Source organism: Callithrix jacchus, chromosome X (assembly GCF_049354715.1).
Source record: "Callithrix jacchus isolate 240 chromosome X, calJac240_pri, whole genome shotgun sequence".
NCBI lineage: Eukaryota > Metazoa > Chordata > Mammalia > Primates > Cebidae > Callithrix > Callithrix jacchus.
The window spans coordinates 67,985,654-68,004,210 of NC_133524.1; the positions used below are offsets into that span (position 1 = coordinate 67,985,654).

The 18,557-nt window shown below is 38.1% G+C and overlaps 1 protein-coding gene across 2 annotated transcripts in view; it reads right to left on the minus strand.

Moving 5' to 3' along the window:
• The window catches only part of TEX11 (testis expressed 11), a 359,673-nt gene that overhangs the window by 157,709 nt on the left and 183,407 nt on the right, over nucleotides 1-18,557 (minus strand). For both annotated transcript variants that reach the window (XM_035288474.3, XM_078362393.1), the window contains exon 14: nucleotides 2,723-2,874. In XM_035288474.3, the coding sequence (XP_035144365.3) occupies nucleotides 2,723-2,874 (152 nt within the window). The remainder of the gene's footprint in view (nucleotides 1-2,722; nucleotides 2,875-18,557) is intronic.

The following is an 18,557-nucleotide window of genomic DNA, read 5'->3' on the forward strand; positions in this document are numbered from 1 at the left end:
AATAAAATACCAAAGAATATAACTAACAAGAAACGTAAAGGACCTCTTCAAGGAGAACTACAAACCACTGCTCAACAAAATAAGAGAGGACACAAACAGATAAAGAAACATTCCATGTTCATGGTTAGGAAGAATCAATATCATGAAAATGGCCATATTTCCCAAAGTAATTTACATATTCAACGTTATCCCCATCAAGCTACCAATGTCCTTCTTCACAGAACTGGAAAAAAAACACCTTAAACTCCATATAGAACCAAAAGAGACCCCTCATAGCCAAGTCAAATCAAAGCAAAAGAACAAAGCAGGAGGCATCATACTACCGGATGTCGAACTATACTACAAGGCTACAGTAATCAAAACAGCATGGTATTGGTACCAAAACAGAGATGTAGACCAATGGAACAGAACAGAGGCCTTGGAGGCAACAAAACACATCTACAACCAACCGATCTTTGACAAACCTGACAATAACAAGCAATGGGGAAAGGATTCCCAGTTTAATAAATGGTGTTAAAAAAAAACTGGCTAGCCATGTGCAGAAAGCAGAAACTGGACCCCTTCTTGACACCTTACACTAAAATTAACTCTACATGGATTAAAGACTTAAACATAAGATCTAACAACATGAAAACCCTAGAAGAAAATCTAGGCAAAATCATTCAGGACATAGATGTAGGCAAGAACTTCATGACCGAAACACCAAAAGAATTGGCAACAAAAGCCACAATAGACAAAAGAGATCTGATCAAACTTCACAACTCCTGCACAACAAAAGAAACAGTCAGTAGAGTGAATTGGCAACCAACAGAATAAGAACAAATTTTTGCACTCTACCCATCTGACAAAGGGCTGATATCCAAAATCTACAAAGAACTAAAACAGATTTACAAGAAAAAAACAAACAAGCCCATTCAAAAGTGAGCAAGGAATATGAACAGACACTTTACAAATGAAGACATACATGAGGCCAACAAACATGAAAAAATGCTCATCATCACTGGTCATTAGAGAAATGCAAATCAAAAGTACATTGTGATACCATCTCACGCCAGTTAGAATGGAAATCATTAAAAATCTGGAGACAACAGATGCTGCAGAGGATGTTGAGAAATAGGAACACTTTTACACTGTTGGTGGGAGTGTAAATTAGTTCAGCCATTGTGGAAGATGGTGTGGCGATTCCTCAAAAACCTAGAAATACAAATTCCATTTGACCCAGCAATCCCATTACTGTGTATGTATCCAAAAAATTGTAAATTGTTCTACTATAAGGACATATGCACACAAATGTTCACTATAGCACAGTTTACAATAGTAAAGACCTCAAACCAACCCAAATGCTCATCGATGATAGACTGGACAGGGAAAATGTGCCACATATACACCATGGAATATTACGCAGCCATCAAAAACGATGAGTTCGTGTCCTTTGTAGGGACATGGACGAAGCTGGAAACCACCATTCTCAGCAAACTGACACAAGAACAAAAAATCAAAAACCTCATGTTCTCACTCATGGGTGGGTGTTGAACAGTGAGAAGACATGGACACAGGGAGGGGAGCATCACACACTGAGGTCTGCCAGTGGGAAATAGAGGAGAGACAGCAGGGGGTGGGGAGTTGGGGAGAGATAGCATGGGGAGAAATGCCAGATATAGTTGACAGGGAGGAAGGCAGCAAATCACACTGACATGTGTGTACCTATGCAACAATCTTGCATGTTCTTTACCTGTACCCCAAAATGTAAAATGCAATAAAAAATAAATAAATAATATTCAAACAAAGTGGTATTTAGAAGAAAGCAACGCATCACCTAAAATGCCACCATTCAGAGTAAGTCCCAGAGTTAACATTTAGTGACTATCACTCCAATTATATCTCTACATGAACTTAGTTGAGAGGACTAGGTGGTAAAGAAAATTTTCTAAGAAAGGGATTATACTATCTGTGTTCTTCAGGGTACAGAAGTTCTGCAGCGAGGCAGAGGATTAGGGGAATGCGGAGTAGATTTGGCTCTTCATCTCTTCTTTAACCAGAAAAACTCTAATCTATTTCTTTCAGGGTGGGGCATATAAGTGCATCACAGAAGGATGCTGCTGCAGAAAAGAAGTTGAAAACCAGGAGTTTAGTTCACAATCATTATTTTCTAGTCGAAAAAAATCAAGGTCCAGAGAAATTGACTTGTCCAAAAGTATACAGCTTATTTGAGATCAAACTAGAGATATGAAATTAGGCTTCTAACTTCACAATATTCCACTAGATGGGAGCTTTAAGCTCAGAAGTTTGTCTGTTTTCAATGACGTTTTCTTATTTTTGCTTAGTTTCTCATTCCACATGCCCAATTTGTGGGATGTGGACAGGTGAGGTGTTACTGTTAAAAGACCATTAGGAGGGTCTATTGCGGGGAAAAGGGGAGGGCCAGCGGGAGGGGAAGCTGGGGAGGGATAGCCTGGGGAGAAATGCCAAATGTGGGTGAAGTGGAGAAAGGAAGCAAAACACACTGCCATGTGTGTACCTATGCAACTGCCTTGCATGTTCTGCACATGTACCCCAAAACCTAAAATGCAATAAAAAAATTAAAAAAAAAGACGATTAGGGAGGAAAGAAAAAAGGAAGTGAAAGAAATCTGTTGACTTGAGGGTTTTGCTAACTACTCTACCATCTAAAAATTATACACAAATTATTACCTTTCTAAAACACATGCAAAAATCCTACTGACCTAAAATGATTTCTTCAATCTTCTCCTTGGCAAGCAGTTCTTCCTTCCTTTGTAAAAGCATGTCAACGTAGAATACGTGAGCTTTTCCAATATTTTCTGATGAGTTACAACGTTCACGAATAACATCCAGGAAATGAAACCCAACAGATACTCTGTAGAATTGGAAACAATTTTAAGCAATGTGTATAGAAAAACAGGTTATTGATCAATGGGACTAAAGTTTATTTAGAGTGAGCAAAATAAGCCAGATAAAACCATATCTGAGTTCAGGTAATGCTATTAAATGTCTAAATAAGCTTAATTTGTCAATATTACATGATTTAATTGTTTCAGATTATTAAGCCATAAATATTTTCTATTAACACCTGTAGTCAGATCATCATTTCTTTCCTAATATCTAATTTATGATTTTCCTCAGAACTGTTTCCAAGCTTTAAAAATTGGTTACTGAGATCCAGTCAAGTTATATGAAAAGGCATGAGAAATTTACTAGTTCCTCTGCAAAAATCTCTTTCTAAAAACTTTTTTATGTTTGATTACACAAATAATACACTAGTACATTCTATTTTAAAATGTAAACAGTTCACAGGTTGGAATACTAAATATTGTTGACATGTTTATATTCCCAAAGTGATCTACAGATTTACAGATATTTATTCCTATTAAAATCCTGGGCCAGGTGTGGTGGCTCACACCTGTAATCCCAGCACTTTGTGGTGGCTGAGGCAGGCAGATCGCATGAGCCTAGGAGTCTGAGACCAGCTTGCGCAAGATGGCAAAATCCTACCTCTACAAAAAATACAAAAATTAGCAGCCACGATGGTGTGTGCCCGTAATCTCAGATACTAGTGAGGCTGAAGTGGGAGGATTGCCTGAGCCTGGAAGGTCGAGGCAGCAGTGAACTGTAATTGCGCTACTGCACTCCAGCCTGGGTGACAGACTGAGACCTGTCTCAAGAAAAACCCAAAAACCCAATGAAGTATTTTGCAGAAATTGAAAAATCCATCCTAAAGTTAATATGGGCTTTTCTCAAGGGATCCTAAAAGACCTAAACAAACTTGAAAACAAACAACAAAGTTGGAGAATTTGTACTTTCCGATTTCAAAACTTATCACAAAACCACAGTAATCAAAACCTGTGGAACTGGAAAAAAGATAGACATACAGAACAATGGAATGGAATAGAGAACCCAGAAATAAATCTTGTCATATATGATCAAATTATTTGTGACAATAGTGCCAGGACCATTTAATGCTGATAGGACAGTCCTTTCAACAAATGGTACTAGGAAAATGGCATTTCCACATGCAATTGAATGAAATCGGATTCTTACCTTACATCATATACAAACATTAATTCAAAATGGATCGAAGGCCTAAATGTAAGAGCTGAAAAACTGTTTCCACGGGACCAAGTGATCCCATATACATAAGATCCTAAAGACTCCACCAAAGAACTCTTAAAACTAATAAATTACTTCAGTAAAGTTGCAGGTTATAAAATCAACATATAAAAACCAATAGCATTTCTTTATGCTAATAATAAAATATCCAAAAAGGAAATGAAGAAAACAATCGTATTTACAATAGCATCAAAAATATATAAAATAGCTGGGCACAGTGGCTCACACCTGTAATCCCAGCACTTTGGGAGGCTGAGGAGGGGGATCACTTGGGGTCAGGAGTTTGAGACAAGCCTGGCCAACATGGTGAAACCCTGTCTCTACTAAAAATGCAAAAACTAACTGGGCATAGTGGCATGTGCCTGTAATCCCAGCTACTTGGGAGGCTGAGGCAGGAGAATCACTTGAACTCAGGAGGTGGAGGTTGCAGTGAGCCAAAATCTCCAGCCTGAGTGAGACTCCATATGTGTGTATGTATATATACTTATATGTGTGTGTATATATATACATACATATACATATATGTGTATCTATGTACACACACACACACACATAAAAGTAACCAAGTAGGTGAAACATCTGTACACTAAAAACTATAAAACATTGATGAAACCGAAGAAAACAAAAATAAATGCAAAGATATACTGTGTTTATGGATTGAAAAAATTTGTATTAAAATGTCCATACTTTTCAAAGTGATCTACAAATGCAAGAAAATCACTAGTTTAAGTCCAACAGCGTTTTTCACAGAAATAAAAAAACTAATATTAAAATTTGTATGGAACCACAAAGGACCCTGTGTCAAAATAACCTTAAAATTGGAGGCATCACGCTTTCTGATTTCCAATTATACTACAAAGCTATAATTATCAAAACAGTATGATACTAGCATAAAAACAGACACATAGAGCAATGGAACAGAATTGAGAACCCAGATTTTAAAAAAAAGTATATCTGGCCAACTAATATTTGAGAAAGGTGCTCAGAATACACAATGGAAAAAGCACAGTTTCTTTTGTGCTTGGGCTGCGTATGGTGGCTCATGCCTGCAATCCCAGAACTTTAGAAGGCCGAAGTGGGTGGATCACTTGAGGCCGGGAGTCTGAGACCTGCCTGGCCAACATAGCAAAGTCCCGTCTCTACTAAAAGTACAAAATTTAGCTGGGTGTGGTGGCACATGCCTGTAATTCCAGCTACACAGAAGGACTGAGGCATGAGAATCACTTGAACTCGGGAGGTACAGGTTGTAGTGAACCAAGATCATGCTCTTGTAAATACGATTGTTTTCTTCATTTCCTTTTTGGATATTTTATTATTAGCATAAAGAAAACACTGTAGCTTGGGTGATGGAATGAGACTCTGTCTCAAAAAAAATGTGTTTGGACAACTGGACATCCACCTGCAAAAGAATAAACTGAACACATCCTACAGCACACACAAAAATCAACTGAAAATGCATTAAAAACCTAAATGTAAGACTTGAAGCTATAGAACTCCGAGAATAAAAAATAGGGAAGAAGCTCTTTGAAATTGGCCTCGACAAGGATTTTTTTGTATAGAACACCAAAAGCAAAAGCAAAAACTTTTTTAAAGCAAAAAATAAGTAAATGGGAATATGTCAAACGGTAGAGCTTCTGTACGGCAAAGAAAACTTCAAAAAAATGAAAAGTCGAACTACTTTACATTCCCACCAGCAGTATAAGAGTGTTCCTATTTCTCCATAGCCTCACCAGCATCTGTTGTTTTTTGACTTTTCGGTAATTGTCATTATAACTGGCATGAGATGCTTTCTAATTGTGGTTTTGATTTGCATTTCTCTAATGATCAGTAATGTTGAGCTTTTTTCGATGTTTGTTGGCCACATAAATGTCTTTGTTTGAGAAGTGTCTGTTCATATTGTTTGCCCACTTTTTGATTGGGTAGTTTTTTTTCTTGAAAATTTGTTTAAGTTCCTTGTAAATTCTCAATATTGGACCCTTGTCAGATAGGTACATTGCAAAAATTTTCTCCCATTCTATAGGTTGCCTGCTAACTCTGATGATAGTTTCTTTTGCTGTACAGAAACTCTTTAGTTTAATTATATCCCATTTGTCAATTTTAGCTTTTGTTCAACCATTGTGAAAGACAGTGCAGTGATTCCTCAAGGATCTAAAATCAGAAATACCATTTGACCCAGCAATCCCACTACTGGGTATATAAATCATTCTATTATAAAGATACATGCACACATATGTTTATAACAGCACTAGTCACAAAAGCAAAGACATGGAACCAACCCAAATGCCAATCAATGATAGACTGGTGGATAAAGAAAATGTGGTACATATACACCATGGAATACTATGCAGCCATAAAAAATCAGATAATGTCTTTTGCAGGGACATGGATGAAGCTGAAAGCCATCATGTCAGGAAATTAACACAGGAACAAAACCAACACCACATGTTCTCACTCATAAGTGAAAGTTGAAAAATGAGAAAACGTGGAGACAGGGAAAAAGACAACACACACTGAAGCCTGTAGGGAGTGGGGGTGAAGGTAGGGAGAGCATCAGGACAAATAGCTAATGCATGTGGAGCTAAAAACCTAGGTGACAGATTGATAGGTGCAGCAAAGCACAGTGGCACACATACACCTATGTAACAAACTTGCACATTCTGTACATGTATCCCAGAACTTAGAGTAGAAAAAAACTACAGAACGCCCCAGTAAAATTAAAATTTCAGATAAACAAAAACTAATTTTTTAGTATTTGTGTGTCCAGTGCAATAGTTGGGATGTACTTATTTTAAAATATTAGACTTTGTTTATCTGAAATACAAATTAACTGAGTCTTATACTAGCCATTGTTTATCTGAAATATCAAATTAACCAAGTCTTATATTTTATCTGGCAACTCTATTCATAAAACATTGGTCTCAAGAGATCTCACCTTAATAAAAAGAGACCCATAGTTTAAAAAATAAAAGAAGTACCTTATTTACACATAGGTAGACAACCATTTACAAGGGATATAATTATATCAGTTTACTTTGAATCAGTAACTATTTCGTTAACTCTCTGCTACAGAAATTTCAAATATATACCAAAGTGGAGAAAATAATGTAATGAACTTACACATCATTATTATCAGGCTGTAACAACATAAAGGCCAGTCTTATTTAATCCATCCTTCCATCTCATTCACACACACACACACACACACACACACACACACACGCTTTGGAAGTAAATTCCAGACATCCTATTAATCTACTTCTGAGCATTTTACTTACCTATTTCTTAAAGATAGAAACTCTTTTTAGTAAAAATCATTAACATAATACTATTATTACAGTTTAAAACTTGATATCCTCAATATTCTTAAGTATTCATTTACTGTTCACATTTATGTAACTAGCTCATATATTATTGATTATAAGTGTTTGTTTGACTCAGGATCTGAATAAGATTCAAATAATTCAACTGATTAAAATATCTAAGTTTTTAAAATCTAAAACAAAATAAAAGACAACAAATACCTTTATTTTGGATTTCTGGACTCCAGAATTGTGATAGAATAAATTTCTGTTGTTTTAGGTCATCCCATTTGTGGTAATTTGTTACAGTACTCAGAAAACTAGTATATACAATAACCAAAATCTTAAAAATAACTCAATGGATTAGCTTATAGCAGAATGGAGAGGACAAAGGAAAGAATCAGTGAATTTGAAACAAAGTACAGCTAGGTACAGTGGTAATCCCAGCTACTTGAAAGGCTGAAGTAGGGGGGCAGGAGATGAAGCTGGAAGCCATCATCTCAGAAAACTAACACAGAAACAGAAAACCAAACACCCTCCCCTTCTTCCTTTCCAACAAACACTGGAGCCTGTTGGGAGGGGGAACAAGGGGAGAGTTGCTCTGTCAAGTGATAGGGCCTAGAAGAAATGACACCCCAGTAGCAACAAGCACAACTAACATTCAGATCTTGGTTACTAATATGCTTTGCCAGTGAGTTTTTACTAGATCTCCTAAGAGAAATGGTTAATTCCAGGACTGGGGCAAGAAATGTACAAGATGAACCTAGAATGTTCTGTATTGTCAGAAAGAACGGAATTGATTTAAAAAAACAAAACCACCCACATTGATTGGGGTATGTCAAAAGGGTGCAGAAGTCAACTAAAGAGCTCCCAATGGCCAAAGCTAAAACAATCTGAGCAACAAAAATGTAGCATTGGATTATAACCTAAAGAATAAAATATACATTACCAAGTCCATACTGATATAAAAATGATTTAACAAATTAATAAATTAGGGAGAAGAGACAAATCTCCCATGCAAAAGAATTCAAAATAATTTATCTATATAGCTATGTTCTTAAGCAGAGGAGCATAACTCCACAACTGTAAAGAGTATAGTATGTAAAGAAGAAAAATTGATAACTTCAAGGTGTAGACACCTGATGAATACTCAGCCAACTAATCAAGGTTAATATCAACAGACATAAATCATATTGACATATACATCCTTAATACGATGTAATGAAAATGGTACTTTACCTGACTGATTTTCCTCCCCAAATCCATAACCCCAGTCTAATCATGAGAAAAACATCAGAAAGATTCCAATAAATAGATATCCTAAAAAATACCTGATGGGTAGTCTCAAGACTTTCAAAGTCATCAAAAAGAAAAAATATCTAAAAACCTATTATGGCGAAGTGAAGCCCAAGGAGATATGACAACTAAATTTAATGTGATATCACAGGTAGGATTCTGGAATAGAAAAAGGATATTAGGCAACAACAAAGGAAATTGGAATTAACAATTAATTTTAGGTTAATAATAATGATTTATCAATGTTGGTCCATTACTTATGACAAAGGCACTACTGTAATATATGATGGCAAAACCAGGGGAAATTGTGTACAAGGTGTATGGAAACTCTTTGTACTATCGTCTCACTTTTTCTGTAAACCTAAAAGTAAACTAAAATATAAAGCAGAGATTAGGTTCAATGGCTCATGCCTGTAATTTCAGTGCCTTGGGAGGCCAGGAATTTGGGATAAGCCTAGGCAACATAATAAGACTCTACAAAAATAAGTCTCTACAAAAAATTTAAAAAGAAAAAGAAAACTAGCTGAGTGTGGTGGTGTGTGCCTATAGTCCTGGCTACTCAGGAGACAGAGGCAGGAGGATTGCTTGAGCCCAGGAGTTTGAGGTTACAGTGAGCTATAACTGCACTCTAGCCTGGGTGCTAAGAGTGAGGCCCTGTCTCTAATAAAAAAAAAATTTTTAAAAAGGTTTTTAAAATATAAATAAATCAGAAAACAAAAATTTAAGTGGCAAGCTTAAGCTCTAACACATCAATAATTACAAATAATGTAAATAGTCTAAATATGCCAATTAAAAGAAAGAAATTGGCAGCATAAAATAAAAACATATGCCAAAAAAATCAACAAAATGAAAAGGCAACCTACCAAATAGAAGATAATATTTGCAAACCATAATCCAATAAAAGCTTAATATCTAAAATATGTAAGGAACTAATTTAATTCAAGAGGAAAAATAATCAACCTAATTTTTTAAATACACAAATCAAATAACCTGACTTTAAAATGTGCAAAGAACTTGTACAAACATTTTCCCAAAGAAAACATACAAATAGCCAAAAGATTTTTATAAGATGCTCAAACTCACTAACCATTAGGGGAATGCAAATTAAAACCACCTATTAGGACGGCTATTCTGAAAAAGTCAAAAGACAAGTGTTGGTGAGCATGTGACAAAACTGGAACTCTTATGCACTGTTGGTGGGAATGTAAAATGCTACAGCCACTATGGACAATAATATGGTGGTTTCTCAAAAAATTAAAAATAGAACTACCATACGACACAGAAATTTCACTTCTGGGTATATACCCAAAATAATTTAAAGCAGAGTCTCAAACAGTTATTTGTACACTCATATTCATAGCTTTATTCACACGTGCTAAAATGTGGAAGTAACACAAGTGTTCATTGACAGATAAATGGATAAGCAAAATGTGGTATATATACATACAATGGAATATGATTCAGCCTTCAAATAAGAAACTTGTTATTTGCAACAAAGTGAAAAAACCTGGAGGACATTATGCTAAGTGAAATATGTAAGACACAGAAAAACAAATACTACATGATCTCACTAATACGTGAAGGTTAAAAGAAAAAAAATTTAAACTCACAATAATGGATAACAGAATGGTGGTTACCAGGGTTTGGTGGGTGAAAGAATTGGGGAGACGCTGGTCAAAGAATATACACTTTTAAGTTATAGATTGATTAAGTTCTGGAGACTTAATAATGTACAACAAGGAGACTATAGTTAATGTATTATATACTTGAAATTTGCTAAGACAGATCTCAAGTATCCTCTCTATAAAAAAAAGGTAACTATGAAGTGATGAATATGTTAATTAGCTTGGTTGTGGTAATCATTTCACAATATGTAGGTACATCAAAACATCACATTAAATATATACAATATGTAATTGTCAATTATATCTCAAAAAGGTAGAGGAAAGTCCCAAACACATACCACCTGTAGAGTGTGTACAAGAGACTTACTTCAAAAAAACTGATATAGGAGGGTTGAAAATAAAAGGCTGGAATAATATATACCATAAAACCATTAATCAAAAGTAGGAATGGCTATATTTTTCAACCGCTTTATTATGGTACAGTTGATATATAATACACACTGCATATGTTTAATGTATACAATTTGATGAGTCTGACATAAGTGTACACTCAAGGTATCACCACAATCAATGTAATAAATATATCCGTCACCTCCCAAAGTTCCCTTGGGTCTCTTTGTGCTTGTTTTGTTTTTGTGGTAAGAATTCTTTTTTTTTTTTAATTATTATTTTTTGAGAAGGAGTTTCGCACTTGTTACCCAGGCTGGAGTGCAATGGTGCGATCTTGGCTCAGTGTGATCTCGGCTCGTTGCGATCTCAGCTCACTGCAACCTCCGCCTCCTGGGTTCAAGCAATTCTCCTGCCTCAGCCTCCCCAGTAGCTGAAAATACAGGCGTATGCCACCATGCCCAGCAAATTTTTGTATTTTTAGTAGAAACGGGGTTTCACCTTGTTGACCAGGATGTTCTTGATCTCTTGACCTAGTGATCCACCCGCCTTTACCTCCCAAAGGGCTGGGATTGTAAGTGTGAGCCAAGAATTCTAAACCTAATATCTACCCTCTTAACGCAATTTGGAGTACACAATACCATATTATTAGCTGGAGAAACAATATTGTACACCAGATCTCTAGAACTTTTTCATCTTGAATAACTGAAACGTTATACATATTGAGTAACATTTCTCCCTATCCCCAACCTAGCAACCACCATTCTATTCTGTTTCTATTAGTTTTGCTATTTTAAATACCTTATAGAAGTGGAATCACACAGTATTTGTCTTGTGACTAGCTTATTTCACTGAACAAAATGTTTTCCAGGTTCATACATGTTGTCACAAATAGTAGGAGTCCCTTCTTTTTAAGGTTGAATAATATTCTATCATATATACATCATGTCATATATATCATATATGTCATATATATGATATACATATATATCTCACATTTTGCTTATGCATTCATCCATTGATAGGGTTGCTTTCCACATTTCAGTGAATATGAATAATGCTGTAATGAACATGGGAGTGAAGATATATTTTTCAGATCCTCCTTTCAGTTATTTGGGGTATATACCGAAAAGTAAAATTCCTGGATCATATGGTAGTTCTATTTTTAATTTTTTCAGAAACTGCCATACTGTTTTCCACAGGGGTTCCTTCATTTTACATTCCCACCAGCACTGCACAAAAATTCCAACTTCTGGCCAGGTGTTGTGGTACATGCCTGTAATCCCAGTACTTTGGGAGGCCAAGGAGGGTGGATCACTTGAGGTAAGGAGTTCAAGACTAGTCTGACTAATATGGTGAAACCCCTGTCTCTACTAAATACAAAAAAAATTGTCCGGGTGTGGTAACACACGCCTGTTATCCCAGCTACTTGGGAGGCTTAGGTAGGAGAATTGCTTGAACCCGGGAGACAGAGGTTGCAGTGAGCAGAGATCAAACCACTGCATTCCAGCCTGGGAAACAAGAGGAAAACTCAGTCTCAAAAAAAAAAAAAAGAAAAAAAATTCCAACTTCACTACATCCTTGCCAACACTTGTTATCTTTTCTTGAAAATAATATCTATCCTAATAGGTGTGAGGGTGTGAAGTGATGTCTCATGTGGTTTAGATTTGTATTTCCTTGATGATTAGTGGTTAATGGTTTTAAACATGTAATATATATTTATATACAATGGAATATTATTCATCTTTACAAAGAAAGAAACTGATTTACAAAAACATGGATGAACCTGTACAAATATTACGTTAAGTGAAATAAGCCAGGGGGGAGGACTCAAGATGGCGCTGTGAGAACAACCCAGGATTGAAGCTCTCGCTGGACGCACGGAGAGGGTGAGTCAGGGAAGCATTTCCAGACGGATCTTAGTTGCCCACAGAACGGGGAAATTCCCAGGTATAAAAGAGACGCGGGACGCCAGGCAGAGGTCTCCGCTGGCGTAGCCGGCAGCTGGTGCAGCTCCGCCCGCGCCGGAGCGCAGAGGCGCTCCACAGCGCTCCATACAAAAGCGCACTGTTACGGGTGCCCTGTTGAACCGGCAAACTAAGACCCAAGAGGGCTGAACTTGAGACTGAACGGGTCTTGAACTGTGACCCAGCCCAGGAAATCCCAGGGACTCAGCATTTGGGGGAGCGCAGTGCGACAAACAAAACGGCGATTCCAAACGCTCCCGGTGAATAGGTTTTTTTTTTAAAGTGCAGCTCCGCGGGGGAGGGGTGTCATCCATCACCGAGGCAATCAGCCCCTACTGAGGTACACGCCCATTGCTGACACAGCCTGCTGCTGCCGAGGCAACCCGGTACAACACAGAGACTCCGCCGCAGGGCGTAGCCCGAGGCAACAGGGCGGAGACCACAGCAGAAGGGCGGAGCCTGCAGGAAAAGGGCGAACCTCACACCAGCAGGGCGGAGCCTCGGCAGGCAAAAAGTGACTAGACTGCCTCCTAGCTGGGCAGGACAGTGAGGCGGACACTCACAAGGAAAGCCCCAACCCCCCCCCCCAGACAGAGCATCTGAGGAAAAAAAAGGGGGTTTCTTACGAGTTAGGTTGCAGCAGAACTAAACATAGCAGCCTAGCAGCCCTGAATGAACAACAGAGCTCACAGGTCAGCACTTGAGCTCCTACAAAGTACAGACTGTCTCCTCAAGCAACTCCCTGACCCCTCTATATCCATAAGACTGACATTTGGCAGACATCATCCTGGGACAAAGATAGCAGAAAAAGAAACTGGTAGCATCCCTCGCTGTTCCGCAGCCACTACAGGTGCACCCCAGACAAGCAGGGCCTGGTGTGGACCTCAGCGGTCGTACAGTGAAGGGGCTAGACTGGTAGAAGGAAAACCAAGTAACAGAAATACTCCATCATCAACAATCTGGGTGTCCACTTAGAGATCCAATCAAAAAGTCAGTAACTACACAGACGACAGGTGGATAAATCCACAAAGATGGGAAGAAACCAGCGCAAAAAGGAGGAAAACACCCGAAACCAGAACACCTCGCCACCTAGAAAGGACCAAAACTCCTCACCAGCAGGGGAACAAAGCTGGACGGAGAATGACTGTGACGAAATGACGGAATTAGACTTCAGAAGGTGGATAATGAGAAACTTTTGTGAGCTAAAAGAACATGTTTTAAATCAATGTAAAGAAACTAAGAACCTTGAAAAAAGATTTGAAAAAAGATTTGAGGAAATGATAACAAGAATGGATACCTTAGAGAGGAATATGAATGAATTAAAGGAGCTGAAAAACACAATACGAGAACTTCGCGAAACATGCACAAGTTTCAATAGCCGAATTGACCAAGCAGAAGAAAGAATATCAGAAGTGGAGGATCAACTCAATGAAAGAAAACGAGAAACCAAGATCAGAGAAAAAAGCACAAAAAGGAATGAAAAAAGTCTCCAAGAAATGTGAGACTATGCGAAGAGACCTAACCTACGTTTGATAGGCGTACCAGAAGGTGATGAAGAGAATGAATCCAAGCTGGAAAATACTCTGCAGGACATTATCCAGGAAAATTTCCCCCACCTAGCAAGACAGGCCAACACTCAAATGCAGGAAATACAGAGAACACCACAGAGATATTCCGCAAGAAGAGCAACCCCAAGGCACATAATCGTCAGATTCAACAAGGTTGAAATAAAGGAGAAAATACTAAGGGCAGCCAGAGAGAAAGGTCGGGTCACCAACAAAGGGAAGCCCATCAGACTCACAGCAGATCTCTCGGCAGAAACTCTACAAGCCAGAAGAGAGTGGGGGCCAATATTCAACATCCTTAAAGAAAAGAACTTTCAACCCAGAATTTCATATCCAGCCAAACTGAGCTTCAGAAGTGAAGGAAAAATAAAATCCTTTGCGAACAAGCAAGCACTCAGAGATTTTGTCACCACCAGGCCTGCTTTACAAGAGCTCCTGAAAGAGGCACTACACATAGAAAGGAACAACCAGTACCAGCCATTCCAAAATCACACTAAATGCTAAAGAGCATCAACATAATGAAGAATCTACAACAACTAACGGGCAAAACAGCCAGCTAGCATCAAAATGGCAGTGTCAAACTCACACATAACAATATTAACCCTAAATGTAAATGGACTAAATGCACCAATCAAAAGACACAGACTGGCAAATTGGATAAAAAGCCAAAACCCAGCAGTGTGCTGTATCCAGGAAACCCATCTCACATGCAAGGATACACAAAGGCTCAAAATACAGGGATGGAGGAAGATTTACCAAGCAAATGGAGAGCAAAAAAAAGCAGGAGTTGCAATCCTCATCTCTGATAAAATAGACTTTAAAGCAACAAAGATCAAAAGAGACAAAGAAGGCCATTACATAATGGTAAAAGGATCGATACAACAAGAAGAGCTAACGATCCTAAACATATATGGACCCAATGCAGGAGCACCCAGATACATAAGGCAAGTTCTTAATGACTTACAAAGAGACTTAGACTCCCACACAATAATAGTGGGAGACTTTAACACTCCACTGTCAATACTAGACAGATCAACCAGACAGAAAATCAACAAGGATATCCAGGGCTTGAACTCAGACCTGGAGCAAGCAAACCTGATAGACATTTACAGAACTCTCCACCCCAAATCCACAGAATATACATTCTTCTCAGCACCACATCATACCTACTCTAAAACTGACCACATAATTGGAAGTAAAGCACTGCTCAGGAAATACAAAACAATGGAAATCATTACAAACAGCCTCTCAGACCATAGTGCAATCAAGTTAGAACTCAGAATTCAGAAATCGACCCAGAACCGCACAGCTTCATGGAAAATGAACAACTGGCTCTTGAATGTTGACTGGGTAAACAACGAAATGAAGGCGGAAATAAAGAAGTTCTTCGAAACCAATGAGAACGAAGACACAACATGCCAGAACCTCTGGGACACATTTAAAGCAATCTCTAGAGGAAAGTATATAGCAATAAGTGCCCATATGAGAAGAATGGAGAGATCCAAAATTGACACCCTATCGTCAAAATTGAAAGAGCTAGAGGAGCAAGATCAAAAAAACTCAAAACCCAGCAGAAGACAAGAAATAACTAAGATCAGAGCTGAACTGAAGGAGATTGAGACACGAAAAACCCTTCAAAAAATCAATAAATCCAAGAGCTGATTTTTTGAAAAGATCAACAAAATAGAGAGACCACTAGCCAGATTGATTAAAAAGAAAAGAGAGAACAACCAAATAGATGCAATAAAAAATGATAAAGGGGAAATCACCACAGATTCCACAGAAATTCAAACCATCATCAGAGAATATTACAAACAACTCTATGCACATAAACTAGTAAACCTGGAAGAAATGGATAAATTCCTGGACTCCTGTGTCCTCCCAAGCCTAAACCAGGAGGAAGCTGAAACTATGAATAGACCAATAACAAGGTCAGAAGTCCAGGCAGCAATTAAGAGCCTACCACACAAAAAAAGCCCAGGTCCAGACGGGTTCACAGCCGAATTCTACCAGACACACAAAGAGGAGCTGGTACCGTTTCTTCTGAAACTATTCCAAATAATCCAAAAAGAAGGAATCCTACCCAAATCATTCTACGAGACCAATATCATCCTGATACCAAAACCCGGCAGAGACCCAACAAGAAAAGAAAACTTCAGGCCAATATCCATGATGAACATAGATGCAAAAATCTTCAATAAAATATTGGCAAGCCGATTGCAACAGCAAATCAAAAAACTTATTCATCATGATCAAGTAGGATTCATCCCAGGGATGCAAGGCTGGATCAACATACGCAAGTCTATCAACGTAATTCACCACATAAACAGAACCAAAAACAAAAACCACATGATTATCTCAATTGATGCAGAGAAGGCCTTTGACAAAATTCAACAGCCCTTTATGCTAAAAACCCTCAATAAACTCAGTATCGATGGAATGTATCTCAAAGTAATAAAAGCTATTTATGACAAACCAACAGCCAATATCATACTTAATGGGCAAAAACGAAAAGCATTCCCTTTGAAATCCGGCACTAGACAAGGATGCCCTCTGTCACCACTCCTATTCAATATAGTACTGGAAGTTCTAGCCACAGCAATCAGGCAAGAAAAAGAAATAAAGGGTATTCAAATAGGAAAGGTGGAAGCGAAATTGTCTCTATTTGCAGACGACATGATAATATACCTAGAAGACCCCATCGCCTCAGCCCAAAAACTCCAGAAACTGATAAGCAACTTCAGCAAAGTCTCAGGATATAAAATCAATGTGCAAAAATCACAAGCCTTCCTCTACACCAATAACAGACTTAAAGACAGCCAAATCAAGAATGAACTGCCATTCACAATTACTACAAAAAGAATAAAATACCTTGGAATACAACTCACAAGGAACGTAAGGGACCTCCTCAGGGAAAACTACAAACCACTGCTCAACGAAATCAGAGAGGACACAAACAGATGGAGAAACATTCCATGTTCATGGTTAGGAAGAATTAATATCGTGAAAATGGCTATACTGCCCAAAGTAATTTACAGAATCAACGCTATCCCCATCAAGCTACCATTGACTTTCTTCACAGAACTGGAAAAAACCACCTTGAACTTCATATGGAACCAAAAGAGAGCCCGCATAACCAAGTCAATTCTAAGCAAAAAGAACACAGCGGGGGGCATCACACTACCAGATTTCAAACTATACTATAAGGCTACAGTAATCAAAACAGCATGGTACTGGTACCAAAACAGAGATATAGATCAATGGAACAGAACAGAGGCATCAGAGGCAACACAACATAGCTACAACCATACAATCTTTGATAAATCTGACAAAAACAAGCAATGGGGAAAGGACTCCCTGTTCAACAAATGGTGTTGGGAAAACTGGCTAGCCATGTGTAGAAAGCAGAAATTGGACCCCTTCCTGACACCTTACACCAAAATTAACTCCAGATGGATTAAAGACTTAAACATAAGACCCGGCACCATAAAAACCCTAGAAGGAAATCTAGGCAAAACCATCCAGGACATAGGAGTAGGCAAGGACTTCATGAACAAAACACCAAAAGCATTGGCAACAAAAGCCAAAATAGACAAATGGGACCTAATCAAACTCCACAGCTTCTGCACAGCAAAAGAAACAGTCTCTAGTGTGAATTGGCAACCAACAGAATGGGGAAAAATTTTTGCAGTTTACCCATCTGACAAAGGGCTGATATCCAGAATTTACAAAGAACTCAAACAGATTTACAGGAAAAAAACAAACAAGCCCATTCAAAAGTGGGCAAAGGATATGAACAGACACTTTACGAAAGAAGACATATATGAGGCCAACAATCATATGAAAAAATGCTCATCGTCACTGGTCATGAGAGAGATGCAAATCAAAACCACATTGAGATACCATCTCACGCCAGTTAGAATGGCGATCATTAAAAAATCTGGAGACAACAGATGCTGGAGAGAATATGGAGAAAAAGGAACACTTTTACACTGTTGGCGGGAGTGTAAATTAGTCCAACCATTGTGGAAGAAGGTGTGGCGATTCCTCAAGGCCTTAGAAATAGAAATTCCATTTGACCCAGCAATCCCATTACTGGGTATATATCCAAAGGACTATAAATCGTTCTACTACAAGGACACATGCACACGAATGTTCATTGCAGCACTGTTTACAATAGCAAAGACCTGGAATCAACCCAAATGCCCGTGGATGATAGACTGGATTGGGAAAATGTGGCACATATACCCCATGGAATATTATGCAGCAATCAGAAATGATGAGTTCGTGTCGT